Genomic DNA, 18,824 nt, shown 5'->3' on the forward strand with positions numbered 1-18,824 from the left:
TGATATTTCCATTGTCCTAACTCTTATGTAATGACTCACGTTAAAACTGCATCTCATGGTGGATGTATGGCTGTTACAAGTTACGTTCAAGAAGAATGATCAACAATCTGTGTGATAAAATACAAGCACTACAATATCAGCTCCATTAATTATGGATTGTGACACAGGAGAGAAAATCATTCAGCCAATTCTAACAGAAATTATATGCAAGTATTGGGAATTTGTCTTCTCCCATACCAACCAGCTATCCTGGGTTAACTGATCAGGCATGTACAGCTTTTATTTATATATATATATATATATATATATATTATTCTGTAACAAGTGCGATTTTATTGGAATGTATGGATTAGATGCTTAGACAAAAATAAACTACACACTCTACAGCACAATATAAAGGACAATGTGCTGATTAGACACACGGATACACTCGGTGACATTAGAGCTGAAAGACCATATCATTTAATGGTTCTTCAAAGCTATACAGTGTTGGCACACACACACACACATGCTTACACTTGAAGAGGGAATGTATGCAGCAACAGCCGTTTCCTGACTCAGCACTGTGCCTCATGTCAGCGCTGCCTAACTGCTCACCTCTCAGTCAATGAGAGGAATGATTTGGGACCAGCAAACACTCAAAATATATATATATATATATATGTATATATTTATCTTTTGTAATATATGTCATCTTGGATTGAATTCATATTATTTATTTATTAATGGCACAGAATAATTTATCTGGCCTTTCTGGTCTGTCAGCAGTTTTTCGGCCTGCTTCATTTGAGAGTTATTACTTGCTTGTGGCCTTAACAGCTATTTTGGTGTGAGTGTTCGTATTTAGTTTGAGTAAAATGGGTGCAAAAATTATTTAGAGGAAATTCATATACAGCTACTGACTGGTTATATTGCTAAAGCCTTCCAAAGCCTCTGCAATATATAATGATCTGATTAAAATACTGTGGGCTGTTGGTAACCTAAAAGTGGTGCAGTTTTCATGAAAAATCATTTTTGTCTCACAATATATTTTTTTTTTTGAAAAGGCAGGACCCAGAGAAAAAAACTTAAAAAAACACTGTTCTGTAGTAGACATAGCACATTCAACCACCAACTGTCGTTCTGTTAATCATTCACTTTTTATTGTACCACCAGCTGGAGGAGGCAATGGGAATGTTGTCTTCAGGTTGAAGCAGTGACATGGTGGCATTAAGGACAGCGCACAGGTACAGTAGCAGCATTGGGATGGACAAGAGAGCATGACATTAAAAAAACAGGGTGGAGCACAGGCAAAGCATTCACATAGCTGAAGGATGATGCTCTGAGGATGGTGTGTGTGTGTGTGTGTGTTAGAGAGAGAGAGAGGGACAGAGAGAGTTTGTGTGTGTGTGTGTGGTGTGGTGTATAACAGTCTGAGTCGCATTTCTTTCACCGCCACCAGAATACACAGCCTACAATGACCTGTGTAATTTACAGTCAGCTGCTCAGCTTCACATCCTTAAACCCAGTTATTCCTGTTGTGTATATAGACCTTTAAATTGTCCTCAGCTTATCACGCTTCTCATTCTTATGTCAGGCACTCAGATCCACTGGGCTGCAAAGCATGTGAGTATGAAGCGAAGTTCACAAGTACAATCTTACAATATCATGATTTCATTGCTTTATCTCTGGAGTGATTGTCCCTGCGAGGCAGAGCTCGCCCGATGCATAGGAGCACTTACAAGTAAACAGTAAACAACAGCAAAAAACAACTGCAAACATTGTAGGTGTATTATATGTGTGGTTATACAACAGGTATGCCCTCATGGTTGAACAGATGGAAGGGTTGCTCGTCCATGTGTGCTCTCAAAGGTTGTCACACACACACACACATTGAGACACATATGGAAACAGTGACCACCAGTGGTTACAAGTTGCAATCGAATATCAAAAAAATGCATAATGATAAATCCAACTTTAGGGACATTGATATTACCAATAAGGTGACAAGCAAACTGCCTAAATATGCATCATGTTAACAGGCAGTGTCTATGGAGGATTTGTAAAATATGAATTACACTCAAATATGTGTGCTTGGAGCTGGAATCAAAACACCTAAATACTTAAAAGTTACAGTCTAGGCTGCTACACATATGAAGTAAACAGAATTATTCTATGCTAGGAAATCATGTAGCCTACTGGCAAATTTGCATTAGCATAAGCATTAGCAAGTGTTTTAAAACCCATTCCTGTCTTTATGAGGTAATATAAGCGCAGACATTAATATAGCAACAAAATGTTCAAAAAGAATAATGTCATTGTGGGTTTGGGAAATTGTGAGAGAAACAGAGATGCATTAATATGTCATAAAATAGGAAAACAATAAAAAATGTTTCTATTTAAAAGTGGCCTACTTTTATACAATACAGCAGCCTTGAACAATACTTTAGAGTTACAAAAGATTTCCTCAGAATTTATGATCTGCATTGTGATGGGAGCCAAAATTTAACCGGATGTGTTGAAAACAAGCAGAGTGGATGCCCTTAAATCCTGTTTCACTCAAATTTACTGAAAAAAAAACAGCCTATATGCAAGGTCCAAAGAAATAGACTTACTCTAAGGTGGAAGTGACTGAATGAAGTCTGACACATGCACGCATGCGCACGCACTCACACATGTACTGTACACACACACACATACACACAAACCGACACATAAACAGTGGAAAAGAATAGCTCTGTATCATTCATGGACATGTTTAATGTCGAGGTTGCTTTTTGTGAAGTTGATGATGCTCAACATGTTAGATGAGGTCATTAATACTGTGCAATTATCAAGTTTGATTATTTGTAAAATTGGCAAAAAAAAAATAAGACACATACCTCCACATGCATAAGTGCCAAGTCAGCACTTTCATACAACCCCCCCCCCATCCCATCCCAAACCCCCACCCGCCCAACAAAATCCCCTGCACTACATTGTTGTATACACGTCTAAGTAGTTTTCAGGAGCCATAACTCCCATATCAAAATATAATTGAAGTTGCATTTGAGGTCAAAGGATGTATGATCATACATAAAACATAAAAAGAGAGAGAGAGGGAGAGAGAGAGAGAGAGAGAGAAACTGACTAAGGACAATTTTGCTTGTGGATGGCTGCAGCTTAGCATTCTTCAAAAACAAATATACATAAACATACAGTACATACATACAAATATATCTGTCAATTTATAATACAGTGATTTTTTTTAATTCATAATCATCTCTTAAATAAACTGTGGTTCATTGCACTTTGTTAAAATAATTAATTATATGATTTATCTTAAAGGCAATAGTGTGATTTTTTTTTAAAAAGGTGAAAAAGATACTGTACCATAAGCCTGATTTAGGATAATAGTAAAAATAACAAGATCTGTAATATACATATCTGTAAAAGACCCTCACCTATTCATATACATAAATGTATGTGTATCTCTATATATGTAGCATGTCTTTTTGATATGACATGTGTACCCCACACAAACGTCTGTACATGCTCATGCATGTTTGTATGCCAGTTTATGTCATACCTGTCTCCACGCATACATATATACATACATTATTATAAAATAAATAAATACAGGAAAACATTCTTGGTTCATGATTTAATGGTTTCTCTCAAAGCGGTATTTGGTACAGTCTTTGACTAACCATTGCTCTCTGCTTGTTTGGGTGCCTGTTTGTGAGTCCTCGTCGTCGGGATCAACAGTCAACTGAGCCTCCCTGAAAAATGCACAGGTGGGAAGTTGCATTTGTGTGTGAATAGGAATATGTGTATGTTTGCATGTGTGTGTATTGCTTGACTGTGTATGCATGTGTGTGTGTGTGCAAATAGGTGTCCAGTGTAATAAGGGGGGACCAAAGTCTTTGGCCTGAGGAGAAGGTACAGTGTGTGTTTTGTGTGTTGCATGTGTTTTGATGTGTGTGTGTGTGTGTGTGTGTGTGTGTGTGTGTGTGTGTGTGTGTGTGTGTGTGTAAGGGAAAGGGATGGGGGTTTGCATGCACACCACTGTCCGCTGGTCCAAGTCACCGCTATGAAAGTAGTTGGATTGTCCCAAAAAAGAAGCTCAGTCACAAGTATTGTCCAAGTGCACCCTCTGTAAGAGGATGTTGTACAGTAGGGATTGTGACAGTGTTCAGGTGGGGGGGGGAGGGGGGACCCCAGCACCCCTCGTCCCCACTGCCCCTCTGTGAAAGGGTCTCACTGACTGGGGGCTGTTGGTTGGAGCAGAACCCTCGCTCCACCCCCACCCTTTCCCTCATCTCCATCTACGCCACCCCTCCATGTTTGTCCATGAGGCGGGGTGGAGGTTCTGGGCGGGAGGGGGGCCAGAGATGTTAGCTTTCGGCCCACGGACCTCGACTGGGCTCCTCCTCCTCTCCTGACCCCCCCCCCCGTCCGCCCAGTCTCCACCAGGCTCGACGGGGGCTAGATGGGTCCCTCGTTGTGGGCGCTGTGGTTGCTCCTGCTGAGGCCCACACAGTTCTGCTGCTGGTTGAGCAGGTGGGAGGTCTCGTTGGCCACGGCTATAGCCACGGCGGAGGTGGTGCTAGTGGTGCTAGTGGTGGTGGCGACGGCGGGCGTCTCCACGCCGTCGTGGAGCTCCGTCAGCGTGAGCTCGATCTTGGTGAACTCGCTGTCCGTGGACTGGGGCGTCTTGTCCATGCGCGACGCCATCAGGGCATTCTGGTACTGTTGGCGCGTCACCTGTGATACAGGGAGGGAGGGAGCTGTGATCAGGACAAACGTCACGCCACATAGAGCAGTGGTTCTCAAACTGGGGGTTGGGACCCCTCAGGGGGTCACAAGATAATTTTGGCAGATTGTGAGATGATTTATGGGATAGTGAAAAACATATTTCTATTTATTATCATGTGTAATTTGTCTGATGTTTCTCTAGTTTTTGGTTTTGTCTTGTGAAATACTGAATCGTTTTTAGCCTCTAGGCATCCTCTGATAATCGAATGAAATGACCTGAAAAGGGAAAATAATTTATTAGGGGAACTGTTGCATATGCAATCTGTGATGGGGGTCACAAGTAGGCATTGCTTCTTTTTAAGGGTCACGAACCAAAGAGTTTGAGAACCGCTGAAAGTTTGAGAATCATTGAAAGTCAGTAATGTATCCCAGTTTCCCCTACCACCAAGTGTGGTGGGTCAAACACCTTAAAAAGCTGCTAACACGAAGAAAAAAAAACACAAAAAAAAAAAAAATCATTAGTCTGGGTTTCAATGGAGAGTTTTAGTGTCCCATGATTGTCTAAATGCTATAATCCTTGTAATTTTTGGCATGAAAATGGTCATATTTAAAGGAACTGTATTTTAGCACAAAATATTGGCTATCAGCAGCTTCGATACAGAAATATCAGTATTGGCATCAGATTTCAAAAACCTGTATCAGTCAAACGTAACATAATGTTCACACATACACATGGGGGCTTTGGTGCAACTGTATGAATGCCTCCCTGCTCACCTGTGTGTGTTCTCACCTTTATATACTGCAGGTCTGAGCTGGCTCTGACAGAGTAGTCAGGTACGTAGATCTGCAGAAAGGCGTTGAGCTGGTTGTTACTGCTGCCCAGGGTGGGAGTGATGGCGTCTATACGATCACTCCTGTTCAGAGAGTCTGAGTGGTTGAGTCCAAACGGCCGCGGAGGAGACTTATTCTCTGTAAGGAGAGGAGCAGAAAACACATCAAATATGGAAGAGGTTCACCAAGTCTATATATATATACAGTAGACTAAAATTTGTATCTCAATTCATGCGCACTATCTTTGCTTGTCTGACTTGTTTCTACAAAGGAGGTTTAGGAGAAATACAAGACATCAATGAGACCCAGTGCATTATAATGTTGAGATGTCACTGATTTCTGATTAGTAACTGGCATTGGAAGTTTGTCTCACAAGTGAAAAAAATGTTTTCTCATTTATTTTTTTGTATTGCTCCAAAACAGGTTTTAGGAAAAATGATTAAGAAATAAGCAAGGATACACTTCTACTGTATAAATTACACAATAAAGACCATTTGTCACAGTCTGCTCTCCCTCTAAACTTGTATTAGGGAGTCTTTGGGCCTCTCTTGCTAGTTGTCATTTACCCTTTCTTTCTATGGACTGCGCTAGTGTTGCCCCAGTGCTCCCATATCCACTAATGCATAACAAATGGGTCAGATTAGAGATGAGTCTTTTTTGAGATTTCACCCTATCATTTCATCTCATCTCTTCTGCTCCAATCTCCTCAGCAGTAATCTGACATCTATCAGTGTACATGACGGTGATCATTGATCCATATTGTTCTTTTGTCGTCCTTTTTGAGCTGCTCTCTGCAGTCTATAAATGTGCACTGATGGTAATCATCACTGATATATGTACACTGTGTATTTGTACATATTTGTGTTACTTTATACTGTGTCGTAACACAGTCACTACCTGCTCTCACCCACCCTTTCCTCTAAAATCTAAGCCAGGTTTCTCTGCAGCCACTCAACTATTGTAGCAGCACATTTGATCCTGTGTATTGGTAAATGTAATTGACATTTTTCCAAGTTAAGTGTTCAATATCAGCACAGGTTCTTGCTGTGATGTATGGAAACCTAAATCTATACAAGTCTTTGAGTGAGGGGGTGTGAGCTTCATAGGTAATGAGTCGGTGGTCTCCAGTGATGCTGCTTGCCACCAAATAGAAGACTTGTTCTTTTTTTTTTTAATTAAAGCCAGATTATGTTTTCCACTTCTTAAAGAAGCCTAGTGAAAATCACACACAACAAAGTGGAAAAGGCTTGGCCACGCTAATGCTACTACGCCGACTGGAATGTATGTAATCCCACGTTTGAGTGAGTGTGTGTGTGTGTGTGAGAGAGAGAGAGAGAGAGAGACAGAGAGCGAATGTGTGTGTGCGCGTGTGTGGGTGTGCGGACCTAGCGCAGTAGGCCAAAGACCTGGCATGTGAACTCTTGCGGATTAGTACTCCACTTTCTAGGGGCCAGAGGGGCCAGGTCAATACAGAATACTGTGGCGTGTAGAAAATACACACATAATGCATCTATATACACACACAGACACACACTCAAGCACGCGTGCCCACACACACGCGCGCAGTGGGGGCGACAGACGGGGTGAAAAACACGTTAAAGGTGCATTGCAGGACGCTGCTGAGACTGAGAGAAAGAGAGAGGGTATTTGTTCAAGTGTCAGCGCATTTCCGGGTACATGTGGGTGTGTTTGTGTTCATGGCAGCATGTCCATTTGTGTGTGTGTGTGTGTGTGTGTGTGTGTATGTATTCTGTGTGCACGTGTACATCTACCAGTGCGAGCGTGCATGTGAACATATGTGTATGTGTCTTTGTATGTGTGCACAGTGGTGTCCGGCGGGGGGCCGTAACTGTATAGGTCTTGTTTATGTAGTCAGAGGGTTAAAGGGTAGAGGGGAGGAGCCTGGGTCCATTCTGGGGCCTCCAGTCTCCAACACCATTCACCCACTTGACTAATGGCCGTGGGGAAGAGGGTGTTAAAAGTCTAAATCTGTTTCCATTTCTTCTCTATTGTTTTCCTCTCTCCCTCTCTCTCTCTCTCTCTCTGTCTCTCTCTCATGCAGACATACACACACAAATACACCCAAATTTGCATGCAGGCAGAAACGCACAGATGGGGCAGTTTTCACACACCCACCCATCCACACTTTAAAAACCACCTCGGTCACAAAGTCACACAAAACCAAAGTCAACATTCAAACGGATGGTGAGGAACAAATGATGTTTAGAAAAGTACAAAAATTGCAGTTATGAATGTTAATAGCATGCAGGTTAAAGTAAACACATTCCTCTCTCAACACATTACAAAAACTCATGACCGCATCACACCATGTTATTATTAATGTGAGCTCTGAGTGACATGAGTTGAACGACACAAACATGTAGTTTTCAAACTTTCATGCCGAATCGGGGGATGGGATGATATTAGTACTGTATTAGATGAGAAGAGCGGTGGATGTATAGACAGGCAGTTTGGGAGAGAAAGAAAAGTCTACTGTACCTGGAGATCCTGCTAATGATTCAGCCCTACTGACCACAAACGTACGCGACAGGGACAGAGGGACTTGGGGTAGAGAGGGAAAAGAAAGGGAGGAGGGAAAGAAGAAAAAATATGTCACTAAAGGTGAGGAACAACTGAAGCAAATAAATAAATAGTAACCTGAAAAGTTAACTATCTGGGCTCTAATGTTGTAGTGAAGCATCTTAAACAGGTGTGAAGACTAAATTCACCCCTTTTTCTAGGGGCAAATGGAGTCTAGTTACCTGTCAGCTAAACTGCCATTTACTTATATTAGATGGTGAAGTTAAAGAATACATCCCTCCTCCCTCCTCCCATCTTCTCACCACTACACCATGCTACAACTTGAATATCATGCAGCACTGTAAAGTATTGATTGCTGATTGCTGAAAGAAATGAATGAAATACAATAAGACCTATCAACCTATTGCTGACAGGGGCGTTACTCTACTTTTTCGCCAGTAGGTGTCTCTCAGATCCTACCAGCCAAGAGAATCAGAATACTTCAGAATAGTTCTATAGTTTATGAATGAACTGAGGAGACGAAGCAGATTACCAAGTGAGGCTTGATTTGCTGTGCGGGTCATTGTGGTGTAGACATTGTTCTAAAAACTTTATCGACTAAATTCAGGCTATCCCATCGCAGGGGAACCAAACCTGACCTGTACTCTGCTGGCATGGTAACACAGGCAGCCTAGTTACTAACCCAGATCAGTCCTGGGAAGGATAATGTGAAGGCAGACAATCTGGGTTAGGCCAGCCCATGTGGCGCTGTCCTGAGGGGAGCCAGCTTCGATACCCACCGCTGACCTCCCCACCCCAAACCAGCCACCCGCTCCACTGGGGGTACAGTTCAACGCCCCATTGCCCTATGCTCTGTGATCCGTCTCTGTATGTAAACCCACCTTGCTTTCTCTCAGCCTAAATATAAAAAGAAGTTGGATGGTGGACAAGTCCCTTTCCACAAGATATAGGACAAAGACAGAGTCGACACTGAAGCTGCATTCAGATTAAGTAACTTTCTCTAAACTGTTGCTGGTGAGCTCGATGGAAAGTAGCGAGATAAAGTAGGATACTCAATTATTTGAATGCAGCCTAGGTGTGACAGTGAGGTGGAGGTCTTACCTGGCGACGCTGTCAGAGCCATCATCCCATAGAAGGAGAACGGCCCCGCTTCAAACTTCATCCCCTCCTTTCCCGCCTCCACCTCCACCTTCCCCTGTGGGAGCCAGATCAATGAGATGAGATGGAATCATTATTTATACAAATTGAATGATATCATGTGCTGAATGACACATTGTGCAATACAATGCGTTATGCAGCACATGAATATTATATGTCAAATATAGCTTTGTGTTACACCAAGAATGACAATGTACTCAGCTTACTTTTCAGACTGTTCATGTTTTATAATGTTTAATCCACTCTCTCAGACCATATATTTATCACACAGAAATCATTTCTAATTTACTCTCTTTGCATGTTTTTTTTTTCAAATATTAGTTCTTCCATGTATCAGGTTCAGTCTCCCATTACAGCCTGGCATGTTAAACACATTAAGTTTCAGTTCAGCTTTGTGCTTTAAAGTTACATTTTCACCCCATTCAACATCCGCCAGCTTTCGCCGCTCAATCATATTCATCATGCCTGAGTGAGGGGAGAGCAAATCCTCCCCCCTCCCTCTTCCCCACCCTCTTTCCTCTCCTTTTTACTACTTGTAGAAAATCCCCACTCTGTTTAATAGCTCCAAATCTTCTCTTTAGCCAAGTCTCAAGGGCAGTGACCCTGCAATTGTCCAACCTGGACCTCATTTGATCCAGGGCTATTACACATATTGACTTAGTGGTAAATCCTGATAAAGGAAATAAATAAACTAAGTGAACTCCAGTCATATATTAGAAAATAGAGGTTATATCAGATATTAAGCTTTAGGGAATATAAGGGAATATAAATGTTCTTACTTAGTTACACTTGAAAGATATGAAGTGTACTTTGAAGTGCAGTATCTCAAAAAACAGACAAAAAATCCTAATTGATGGTAAAATTTTACAAATGAGCTGTGTTTAATGTGCTAACATGAAGAAATGTCACTGTTGGTTGCTATAATCCAAAGTGCTTTGCAGTACAATGATGCCATGCAAACCTCTTTAGGATGCATGAGCCCTCTGGGAATCAAACCCCTAACTCTTGCAATGCTACGACCTTAGACAGATGGCTATACTGTAAAGGACCAGCTCTAGAATTACTTAAATAATGATAGTTTGTAGTCCTAAACCAACATGTCCCTGCTTCAAATTACAGTAGTTTAGTGAAGTGTACAGTTTAGTTTAGTTTAGTTTAGTTTAGTTTAGTTTAGCTTTCTTAATTATTACCAAAACAGTCATTTGTACCCAGGTGTGTATTTCCACCCACTTAAGCACAATGGGTGAGTCAAATCAAGTGCACCATTAGTTCAATCAAAGTACATACTACAAACTACATAAAGAGCTTCATTCCAAAGTGTTATATCCAAAAAAAGATATTCAATATTTCTAAAATATAGAAGAAACAGTCAGTAAAACTGTACTAACTTTCTAAATCACACACTTAGGTTATCTACTGTTTTTTAAAAAGTGCCATCATTTATTTTCATTTTGTGCTGTAATTTAGTAGGTGTCCCTTTTATCAACGGTGCATTTTTGGAACAAAACTCCTCATATCTAATTGAGTTTGTAGCGCTGTGTGTCCACACACCTGGAGGATGAGTATGAAGTAGTCCACAGGCTTGTTCCTGTGGAAGAGGTAGTGCTCAGCCGCCCGCTTGTTCTTCTCGTCATACTTCAGCTCCTGGATGACGTTGGGGTGCTTCAACAAGCGCAGCAGAATCTTTTCTGACATTTGCACCGGTCCGAATGGCTCGACCTCTGCAGAGGGGGAAGGATGGACAGAGAGAGGGAGAATATGAGCAAGCATGAGTGCATGAAATATGAATATACAAGACAATCTCACTCTTTTCAGGACTTCCACTGCTACTGGAAGCGAGTTTGAGTTGAGAATCATACAAACCTTACCAAAAGTCATCTTTAACTTTTAAATAGTGTATCCTGATTGTGACTGGTCTGCTTCAACCGCCTAATGGGCCAATCAGCTCCTTCAACTCAGTGGCGGTGATATGTGTCAGCTGGCTGCTGGCTCCACCACCAGGAACTAAACTCCCTAATAGCCTTTAGAGGGCCCTTAATCAACGCTTAGCTGCTAGGTCAAAGTTCTAAAGCAAATCCAACTGCAGCGAGGCACAGTCCACCGCCGCTGCTGTAGTAGTATTTGGATATTCTACTGCCCGTTTAGAAATCCATTTCCCAAGGGAAAGCGGGTGAAATATTTCACATTTTACACTAAGTATGTCGACTTCTGTGAGAACCCGGACCATAGGCCAAAAATGCTGGAAGTGATGTCATTGAGGAACTAGTGTAAGCAAACAGGGTGGTGTTTTTAAAGCTGTGGGCTAAGATCACAACATGTAACCCTTAGTTCATGACACGCAAGCAAATAGCCGCCCATGTTTTTTGGATCTGCACGCAGTCTGCGCCGACGTCCCGTGCCGCGTTCCCGAGAGGCCTAGCACCTCTCCGCCGACATGCACGCACACACACATACGCACACACACATGCATACCAACACGCTTGTTGTGAACGCTCACACAAATCATTCCCTCACACACACTCACAACACAGATACACATACTCATTCTACACACATACTCACTCCTCCCCACACCCACTTTCCCAAAACACAAAGCACATACGCACACACAAACTAAAAACAGCACACACACACACACACACTTTCCCCACAGTGAGGGGCTGAGGGCACACTGGGGGAAGTCAAGCAGCAACGCAGCCCACTTGCCTGTTGCTAGGAAACGCAGGGTAGCCAGCAGAAGCTGAGGTGATATTTTAACCTTCATTTCATTGTCGGTAGGCTTGAAGGCCGAAAAATCCTGCTTCCTTTCCCGATGGGTGATTTTCTTCTTTGTCTTGTTGTCAGCTGAGGAGAGAAAATGAAAATGTGGTGTAAGACAGAACCTGAAAGTTTTTTTTTTTTTTTTTTGGAAAAGGGCAACCCACTCCACTCCACGCATACTGAGCTAGTAGCTCTGGGTTGAAGGGTGACTAAACTGAAGTTACCCAAAACTTTTTCAGGAAATGTAGCTGTGGAGCCTTTCCCAGAACTAAAAGAGAGTTGGGGGGCTACATTGTTAGCTTACCACATTCTTAGCATTACTTGAAGATATACAGTATGTTTTCAGGCGACAACTAGACTGGCACAAATGTCTATAGGCTTTTATACATACCAGAATACTTCATAGGAGTTTATATAATGAATGTGACCCATTCCTTAGTGCTTATGGGAGGCAAGAAAGTGTTTTAGCCCCTGGGTTTATTAGAAGGTTTAATACAGTTTGCATAGTTAAGCTATGTGAATTAGAACCAAATTAAGTTAAGTTCAACAGTCACAAGGAAGTAACAGTGCTATTACATGGAGCCAAACCGCTGGGCTTGGATCAATTTATATCAGTTCATGGATTTTACACTGACGCTCTAACAAGGCCTTACAGTCTAACAGGTGTGAGCTTTGAGAGGGGAACCTACTGTACAAGTCCGTCTCGTCCAGGATCTCTGACTTGATGATTTCTTCAATAACATCCTCCAGGGTGACAATACCCAGAACCTCGTAGAAGGGGTCACCCTCACCCTCATTGTTCACCCTCTGAACTATGGCCAGGTGGGATTTTCCTAGCAAAACACACACACACACACACACACACACACATACACAGGTTATAAAGTTGGGGTCATGTAGTGATAAAGAGCGTAAAGGTCCACCTTAATGTGTGAAATAGGTCAACCAACATAAGCACACAAACAGCCTAGCCTATTCAGTATCTATATGACATGTGTCACAAGTCACATAAACATATATACATGATATTGTGTCCTGCGAAACAGGAACAATGAACCAATCATGTTTAACAGTATTATGTCTGGAGTATCGCATAATACTGCTCAGTCTATTTTAACTGAGGCTAATATTACTGCAGTATGTATTAACAGCAGTGTGACAGTCCGGATCTTACACACACAACAGGTATGACAGAGTGATATGAATGAGTAATTGTCATCTGTATCAGTCAGACAACCAGGGATGCAGGAAATGGTAGTAGAACATGTACAAGTGTTAGCGAACACAGAGCCGGGCAAACATTCAGACAGCCAGAGAGACAGAGAGACAGACAGACAGTCAGACAGTCGCTCTCCCCAAGTTCATCACATGAACCCCGCTAGCCCTCCCTCCCTCCACATCTGTGTTCCCAGGACCCTCCTGTGTGCTGTACCATCTGAGAAAAAAAAAACCCCACCGTGCACACAGAGAATACTGTCAGGCAAAACGCTAAACAAATTCTTTGCCTTTTCTCAGCTTGTGATCATTTAAAAGGAATTTTCCAGAGGCCCGGGCTAATATTAGCCCCTGCAAAATGAAGTTTCCATTCGGCCCCGGCGATATTCTCACCGAGCGAACGAACGGGCCGGGCGAAGCCTCCGCTGTGTGATCAGATTGTCTTGGAGTGAGTCGTTTGCATGCTGATAGGCCTGGGTGTAAATAGTGGCGGGCATCTGTGTGTGTGTGTGTGTGTGTGCGTGTACATGTGTGAGCGTGTGTCTGCATGCGTACACAGGTGCGCAAGCATATGTGTGTTTATTTGTGGAGAACACAGGTACATCACTGCCTCGCTGTGCGCATGCTGTTTCAGCTAACGTTGCCTGCTTGGTGCAGGCAGGCACAGATTGAAAGGCCTTCTGGGCTGATCACCAAGTGTTTTATTGCACTGCAGCTCACTGCATCCTCACAACACTATGACAGCACACTGACGTCAACTGTACACAGGCTAACAGAATGTGAACAGAATGATGTGGACACACACATGCAGACTGGATGCTTTCAATAACACTCAGGTTACACCTAGTGGGCTGGTAGAGTAACACTCCCAAAGAGAACATAATCACCAGAAATATCCAGATATTAACACACAGTCTGTCAAAACATACCTGCACATGGCAGGTCTTGCCTGGAAGTGTCCTAGAACAGTAGAGGAATCCCATTCTCATTAAGATGTCAATGACATCTTCAGCATGTTGCTTTATCACTGAGGGTTGGGCTAACTAGGACAAACGCAAATGGAGCCTCAGTGGGTTAAAGCAATCAGGCCCCAGAAGTCCTTGAGCAAGCAATTACTCTAAACTGCCCAGGGGAGGGGATTGCAAATGGAGTGGCCAGCACAGCACAGCACAGCGAAAACAGATCAATGCGTGTGCAGTGGTTCCACTCCTTCGCCCTCCCTTCACTTAATGGCATCGACTCCACTCAGGTCAGGTTTAAACTCGGCTTCCAACTTTAGGTTTCTGTGTGGAGAGAATCCTCCAAACCTTCACTGCCAAACAATGTCCATTTTAATGTCATTTAGACCAGTATCAAGTCTTAAAATCCAATTTTCAATTAATGCAAATCAGCTTGTTTCAAGTTTCTTGAATCAAGTGACATTATCTAGTGGAGTGATCTGTCTTATTTCAAGATATTGTCATTTGTTTTGAGAAAATTCTCAGAAGCAAAGTCAAATTGTCACCCCACTGAGTTTTTCACTTGTGAGGAAAATAAGCTTTTCATATACAACACTACTGATAATACTACTACTACTACTACTACTACTACTACTACTAAATAACTTGCTAAGATGAAGTTTTTTGCAGCGCTGTATCACATTACACTTTTAGATTTGCATATGTGGTTCATTACTGTGCAGATTTAGAAGAAGGCTTGTTGGTAAGGCGCACCTTTTTACATTCCTGATCCTGGAAAAACAAGTGAAATACAAAAAGACTGCATATTCTCCTAAAAACCTGAATGATAACTGGTGATGGTGTGTGTGGGGGGTCGGAGGGGTGGAGGGGGGGGGCTTCATATATATACAGTGAGTGTATCACTGGTTTTATCAAAGAAAGAGGAACAACCAATCAGAATGTGTGTCAACATGACCTCACCTTCCTGACACAATACTAGGCCTAACCTCTCACCTTTGTGTAAGCCAACTGATAAGGAGAGGTGGAGGACATCACTAAGATCACACACACACACACACACACACACACAAGCACGTCCTCACACACACAAGTACGAGTGCACACTCTCACAAACACAATCTTTTTCACTCTTCAAGAAACCATGTGGGTGCACACACACACACACACACACACACACACACACAAACGTGATAGCACAAGTCCGTTGTTTGACAAGTTAAACTAATCCTATCAGGATGTTTGCCCACATCAAGAACACTTTCTATGGCCGTCCCATTTACTTGGGGTTAACTATTAGAGATGACCTGTCATAAGACTTTTAACAGAGGCCCGCAGGTCACTAGTAAAAAACATAGCATGACAAACACAAAAAAAACTGAATGGGAAGCTCAATAGAAATGACAGAGAAAAACATGTTTATGCCAAGTTTGATATTGTTTATCCCAGAGCTTGTCCCATGGGGTTAAAATGTAAGGAGATAGAAATTTCACAAATTCAGGGAATGGAAGGCAAAGGGAAAATCACACTCCCATCCTTCCCTTCAGACTACATGTTTTCCAAGAAAATTCTGAAATATTTAACTGGAGACACATTTTGAGCTAACATCAACTGCTGTTTTCAAATAAATGAACAGGCAGATAATCTGACACCAATAAATGCTCACTATATTTCAGAATCAGTTTCTGCCCCTTTGTCAAAAGGCCAAAGGTTTATTGATAGAGCGAATTGTGGTGCAGTTCAAACCTTCATTTTATAGAAACATACAGAGAGAGAGAGAGAGGGAGAGAGAGAGAGACAAGCATATGGACAGACACAGGGTTCTTACACAATTTCCATTTCATAATTCAATACTTTTTCCAGACATTAATTTTTTGATTTATCAAAATTGAATAACAATATTTTTTATTCTATAGATAGATAAACAGATAGATAGATAGATAGATAGATAGATAGATAGATAGATAGATAGATAGATAGATAGATCACATATACTGATCATGATTATTAGTCTCGATGATTTGGGGAACAAAATTATTTTAGCGCATGTTGGGCATCTTATATCAACATTTTTATTATTTTCAACAACAGCAGGCATTCTAAAGGAAATCAAATCAAATCTAATGTTTCAATATTGTCCATTTCTATGATTATTCATTGTGGAAGCTAGAACCATGATATAACTACAAATTGTATAGTCCAAATAAGTGGTGTAGCTTTTGTGATTCCAAGTGTTTGCATTTTCTCCATTGATAACATTTTATGTAATTATGACGTTTCCATGTTTCTCAGCATATTCACAGGTAAAAGATGATGGTGCCCAAGTATCAGCTTAGTTGGCCATTATGTGCACCACAACTGTTCTCTTTGTAGCATGATGTTAGCTGCAAGTGGCTGTATTTTATGAAAATGAGGATCCAGAAGTTGCAAATTAAGTTATCAGTACTGTACCATGCAATCAACTTCTCTACCCCCTGGATTTCCTTACTGCTTTACATCACTGTACATGTTTTTTTCTTCTCACGTTATGAAATATCTACTATTTTTCCCTCATCTTAGTTGTTTTTCAAAGTAAATATTTTGAAATAAACACTGTTTAAATATTACAGAGTACTCCCAGTAAAGAATACAGTGGCAATTCTAAGCCCTAATGGTGTAAAATCAAGCTTTATTTTCTGTTAATTTTATGGACTATAGCTGGGGAAGCTTCTTGCTTTGGTTTGTCTGTTGCTTTGAATGGGTTGTGATTGACAGAAGGCAGATCCTAACATAACCACAGAGAACATTAGTTATTGGTAGAAAGTTTTATTTTGGAGAGGAAACACAGGAAATCAGGGAAGCAGAAACGAAAAGAAAGAGTAGACGCCCCTCCTGTCGCTCTCGGTTCTCATGGTGTTCCTGAACGCACACATTAATATGGAACGGTGACCAGAATTTTTAAAATGTAAAGGTTTACAGCCTGATAGTAGCATTCTGCAACTTTGCAAAACGCAATTGTCAGCTACTCGTTCATAGTGATGGATTAGCTTTACTGTCCAACATATGGCAAAACTGAGCTAATATATCTTTGGTTCATGCATGTAAAAACTGTCATAATTAATATTAAAGGGATGGGAATGTAAAATATGAGCAAAAACGCAAATCACGCTTTCTGTGTACAGTCTGTCTCTCTCTCTCACACACACACACACACACACACACACACAGACTCTCTCTCCTTTCACACAGTAGCTCCACTCCAAATCGTTTTGTCTCACTGTCCCACAAGATGAGTACATACTTTCCACTTTCCCACAATAGAAGAAAAAATACTGACCCAATGACAGAAAAAAATGTGGCTTCTGTCTTCCATAAATACGCTACAAGACAACGTACAGTCTGTTTATTCATAGCTCCTTAGCTGCCATTATTGCAGTGGGTTTTGCAAGGGGGACTGGAGGTAGAGAGGGGAGGCTGACCCTCTGAACCCCTGGAGCCTGGAACTTGGCAGCGGGCCTCGGGGAGAGCGTGTCCTTGCGAGGGCCAGTCGTCTGGGGTCCTATAAGCCACCACTGCTGCCTGACATCTGGGGCTGTCTAGCTGGGCTGAGGCTGAGTGCATGCTGGGTAGACCAGCACACAGGCACGCTGCACACATCAGGGTCGGGGTCAATTCACTTTCAATTTCATCCATTAAGGCAGCAGATTTTCTTCAATCAGAAACTGGAAGTCTTTAATCGTGTAAAGGTTCTCATGTTCAATCTGTCAGGAATTTCTGAGGATAACGGCTGTGCCATTATACACGTGAATGCAGTTTCACTTTACATTTTTAAATGGGTGAAATGAACACACACACACACACACACACACACGCACAGGGGATCGCTTTGTTTCCCCTGACAACAAAGCAGCTCATGATTGTGGTACCAGGAAGTGCTTCATCTAACTGGGGAGACAGTTTTGGAAACGCAATCCATTTGTTCATTTGTGTGCATTAATACACTGGTGAAAGGATGAAAGTGCACTCTGGTGTGTAGACTGCATGCACACACACACACACACACACACACACACACACACACAAACACTGACGGTAAAAAGTTTCAGTGGGATGGAAGGCTGGCAGGGGTTTGATCTTCAGACACAAGTCATCCATCCATCCATCCATCCATCCACCCATCCATCCACCCATCCATCCACCCATCCATCCATGCCCCCAAGCCAAGCCTGAGAACCTCCACTCAGGCCTTCAGAGACTAAGCCGTGTGCTCTTTTCCACCATTCCCAGCTTATTTATGGAATGCAGCTTTGTCATATTTTTCCATAGCGCATTTCCCCCTATAAATAGGCGCGCAAGGCTTGGAGAGTCGGGGTGGGAGTGGAGGGTCAGTATCTGTTGTGGACACTCATCACGCCCCCCCCCCCCCCCCCCGGCTTGCTCTCCCCCTATTTTTCCAAATATTTGAGCGCTGACAAATATAGTGTAATCTTAGGGCGATGGGAACCCATTGGATAATGTCTTTATTCAAAATCTACCTCGAGTGAAAAAAAGGAAGATAGTTTCCAGTCCAGTCAAGCCATTTTGACCCATTTTTCCATTGACACGGTCAGCCATGTTCCCCTGGTGCTGGTAGCCACTACATGTCAACTATTTATCTATCTAATCTAT

At 42.1% G+C, this 18,824-nt stretch overlaps 1 protein-coding gene across 9 annotated transcripts in view; it reads right to left on the reverse strand.

Moving 5' to 3' along the window:
• Positions 1–4,446: 4,446 nt before the first annotated feature.
• cnnm2b (cyclin and CBS domain divalent metal cation transport mediator 2b) overlaps positions 4,447–18,824 on the reverse strand; it is a 30,376-nt gene continuing 15,998 nt past the window's right edge. Inside the window, exons 2-10 of one of the 9 annotated variants that reach the window (XM_071537136.1) lie at positions 12,696–12,839; positions 11,953–12,090; positions 10,798–10,967; positions 9,190–9,283; positions 8,042–8,109; position 6,459; positions 5,507–5,685; positions 4,611–4,725; positions 4,447–4,544 (exon numbers count right to left, since the gene is read on the reverse strand). In XM_071537136.1, coding sequence (XP_071393237.1) covers positions 4,447–4,544; positions 4,611–4,725; positions 5,507–5,685; position 6,459; positions 8,042–8,109; positions 9,190–9,283; positions 10,798–10,967; positions 11,953–12,090; positions 12,696–12,839 — 1,007 coding nt within the window. Of the gene's footprint in view, positions 4,726–5,506; positions 5,701–6,458; positions 6,460–6,953; positions 6,966–7,702; positions 7,706–7,916; positions 7,977–8,041; positions 8,110–9,189; positions 9,284–10,797; positions 10,968–11,941; positions 12,091–12,695; positions 12,840–18,824 lie in introns of all 9 variants that reach the window. The other 8 variants (XM_071537137.1, XM_071537130.1, XM_071537135.1 and 5 more) reach the window with 8 other exon arrangements.

This window comes from Centroberyx affinis, unplaced genomic scaffold (assembly GCF_046629955.1).
Source record: "Centroberyx affinis isolate AG114_WGS23_722 - 3 ecotype Tasmania unplaced genomic scaffold, CSIRO-AGI_Caff_v1 ptg002986l_1, whole genome shotgun sequence".
NCBI classification, from domain to species: domain Eukaryota; kingdom Metazoa; phylum Chordata; class Actinopteri; order Beryciformes; family Berycidae; genus Centroberyx; species Centroberyx affinis.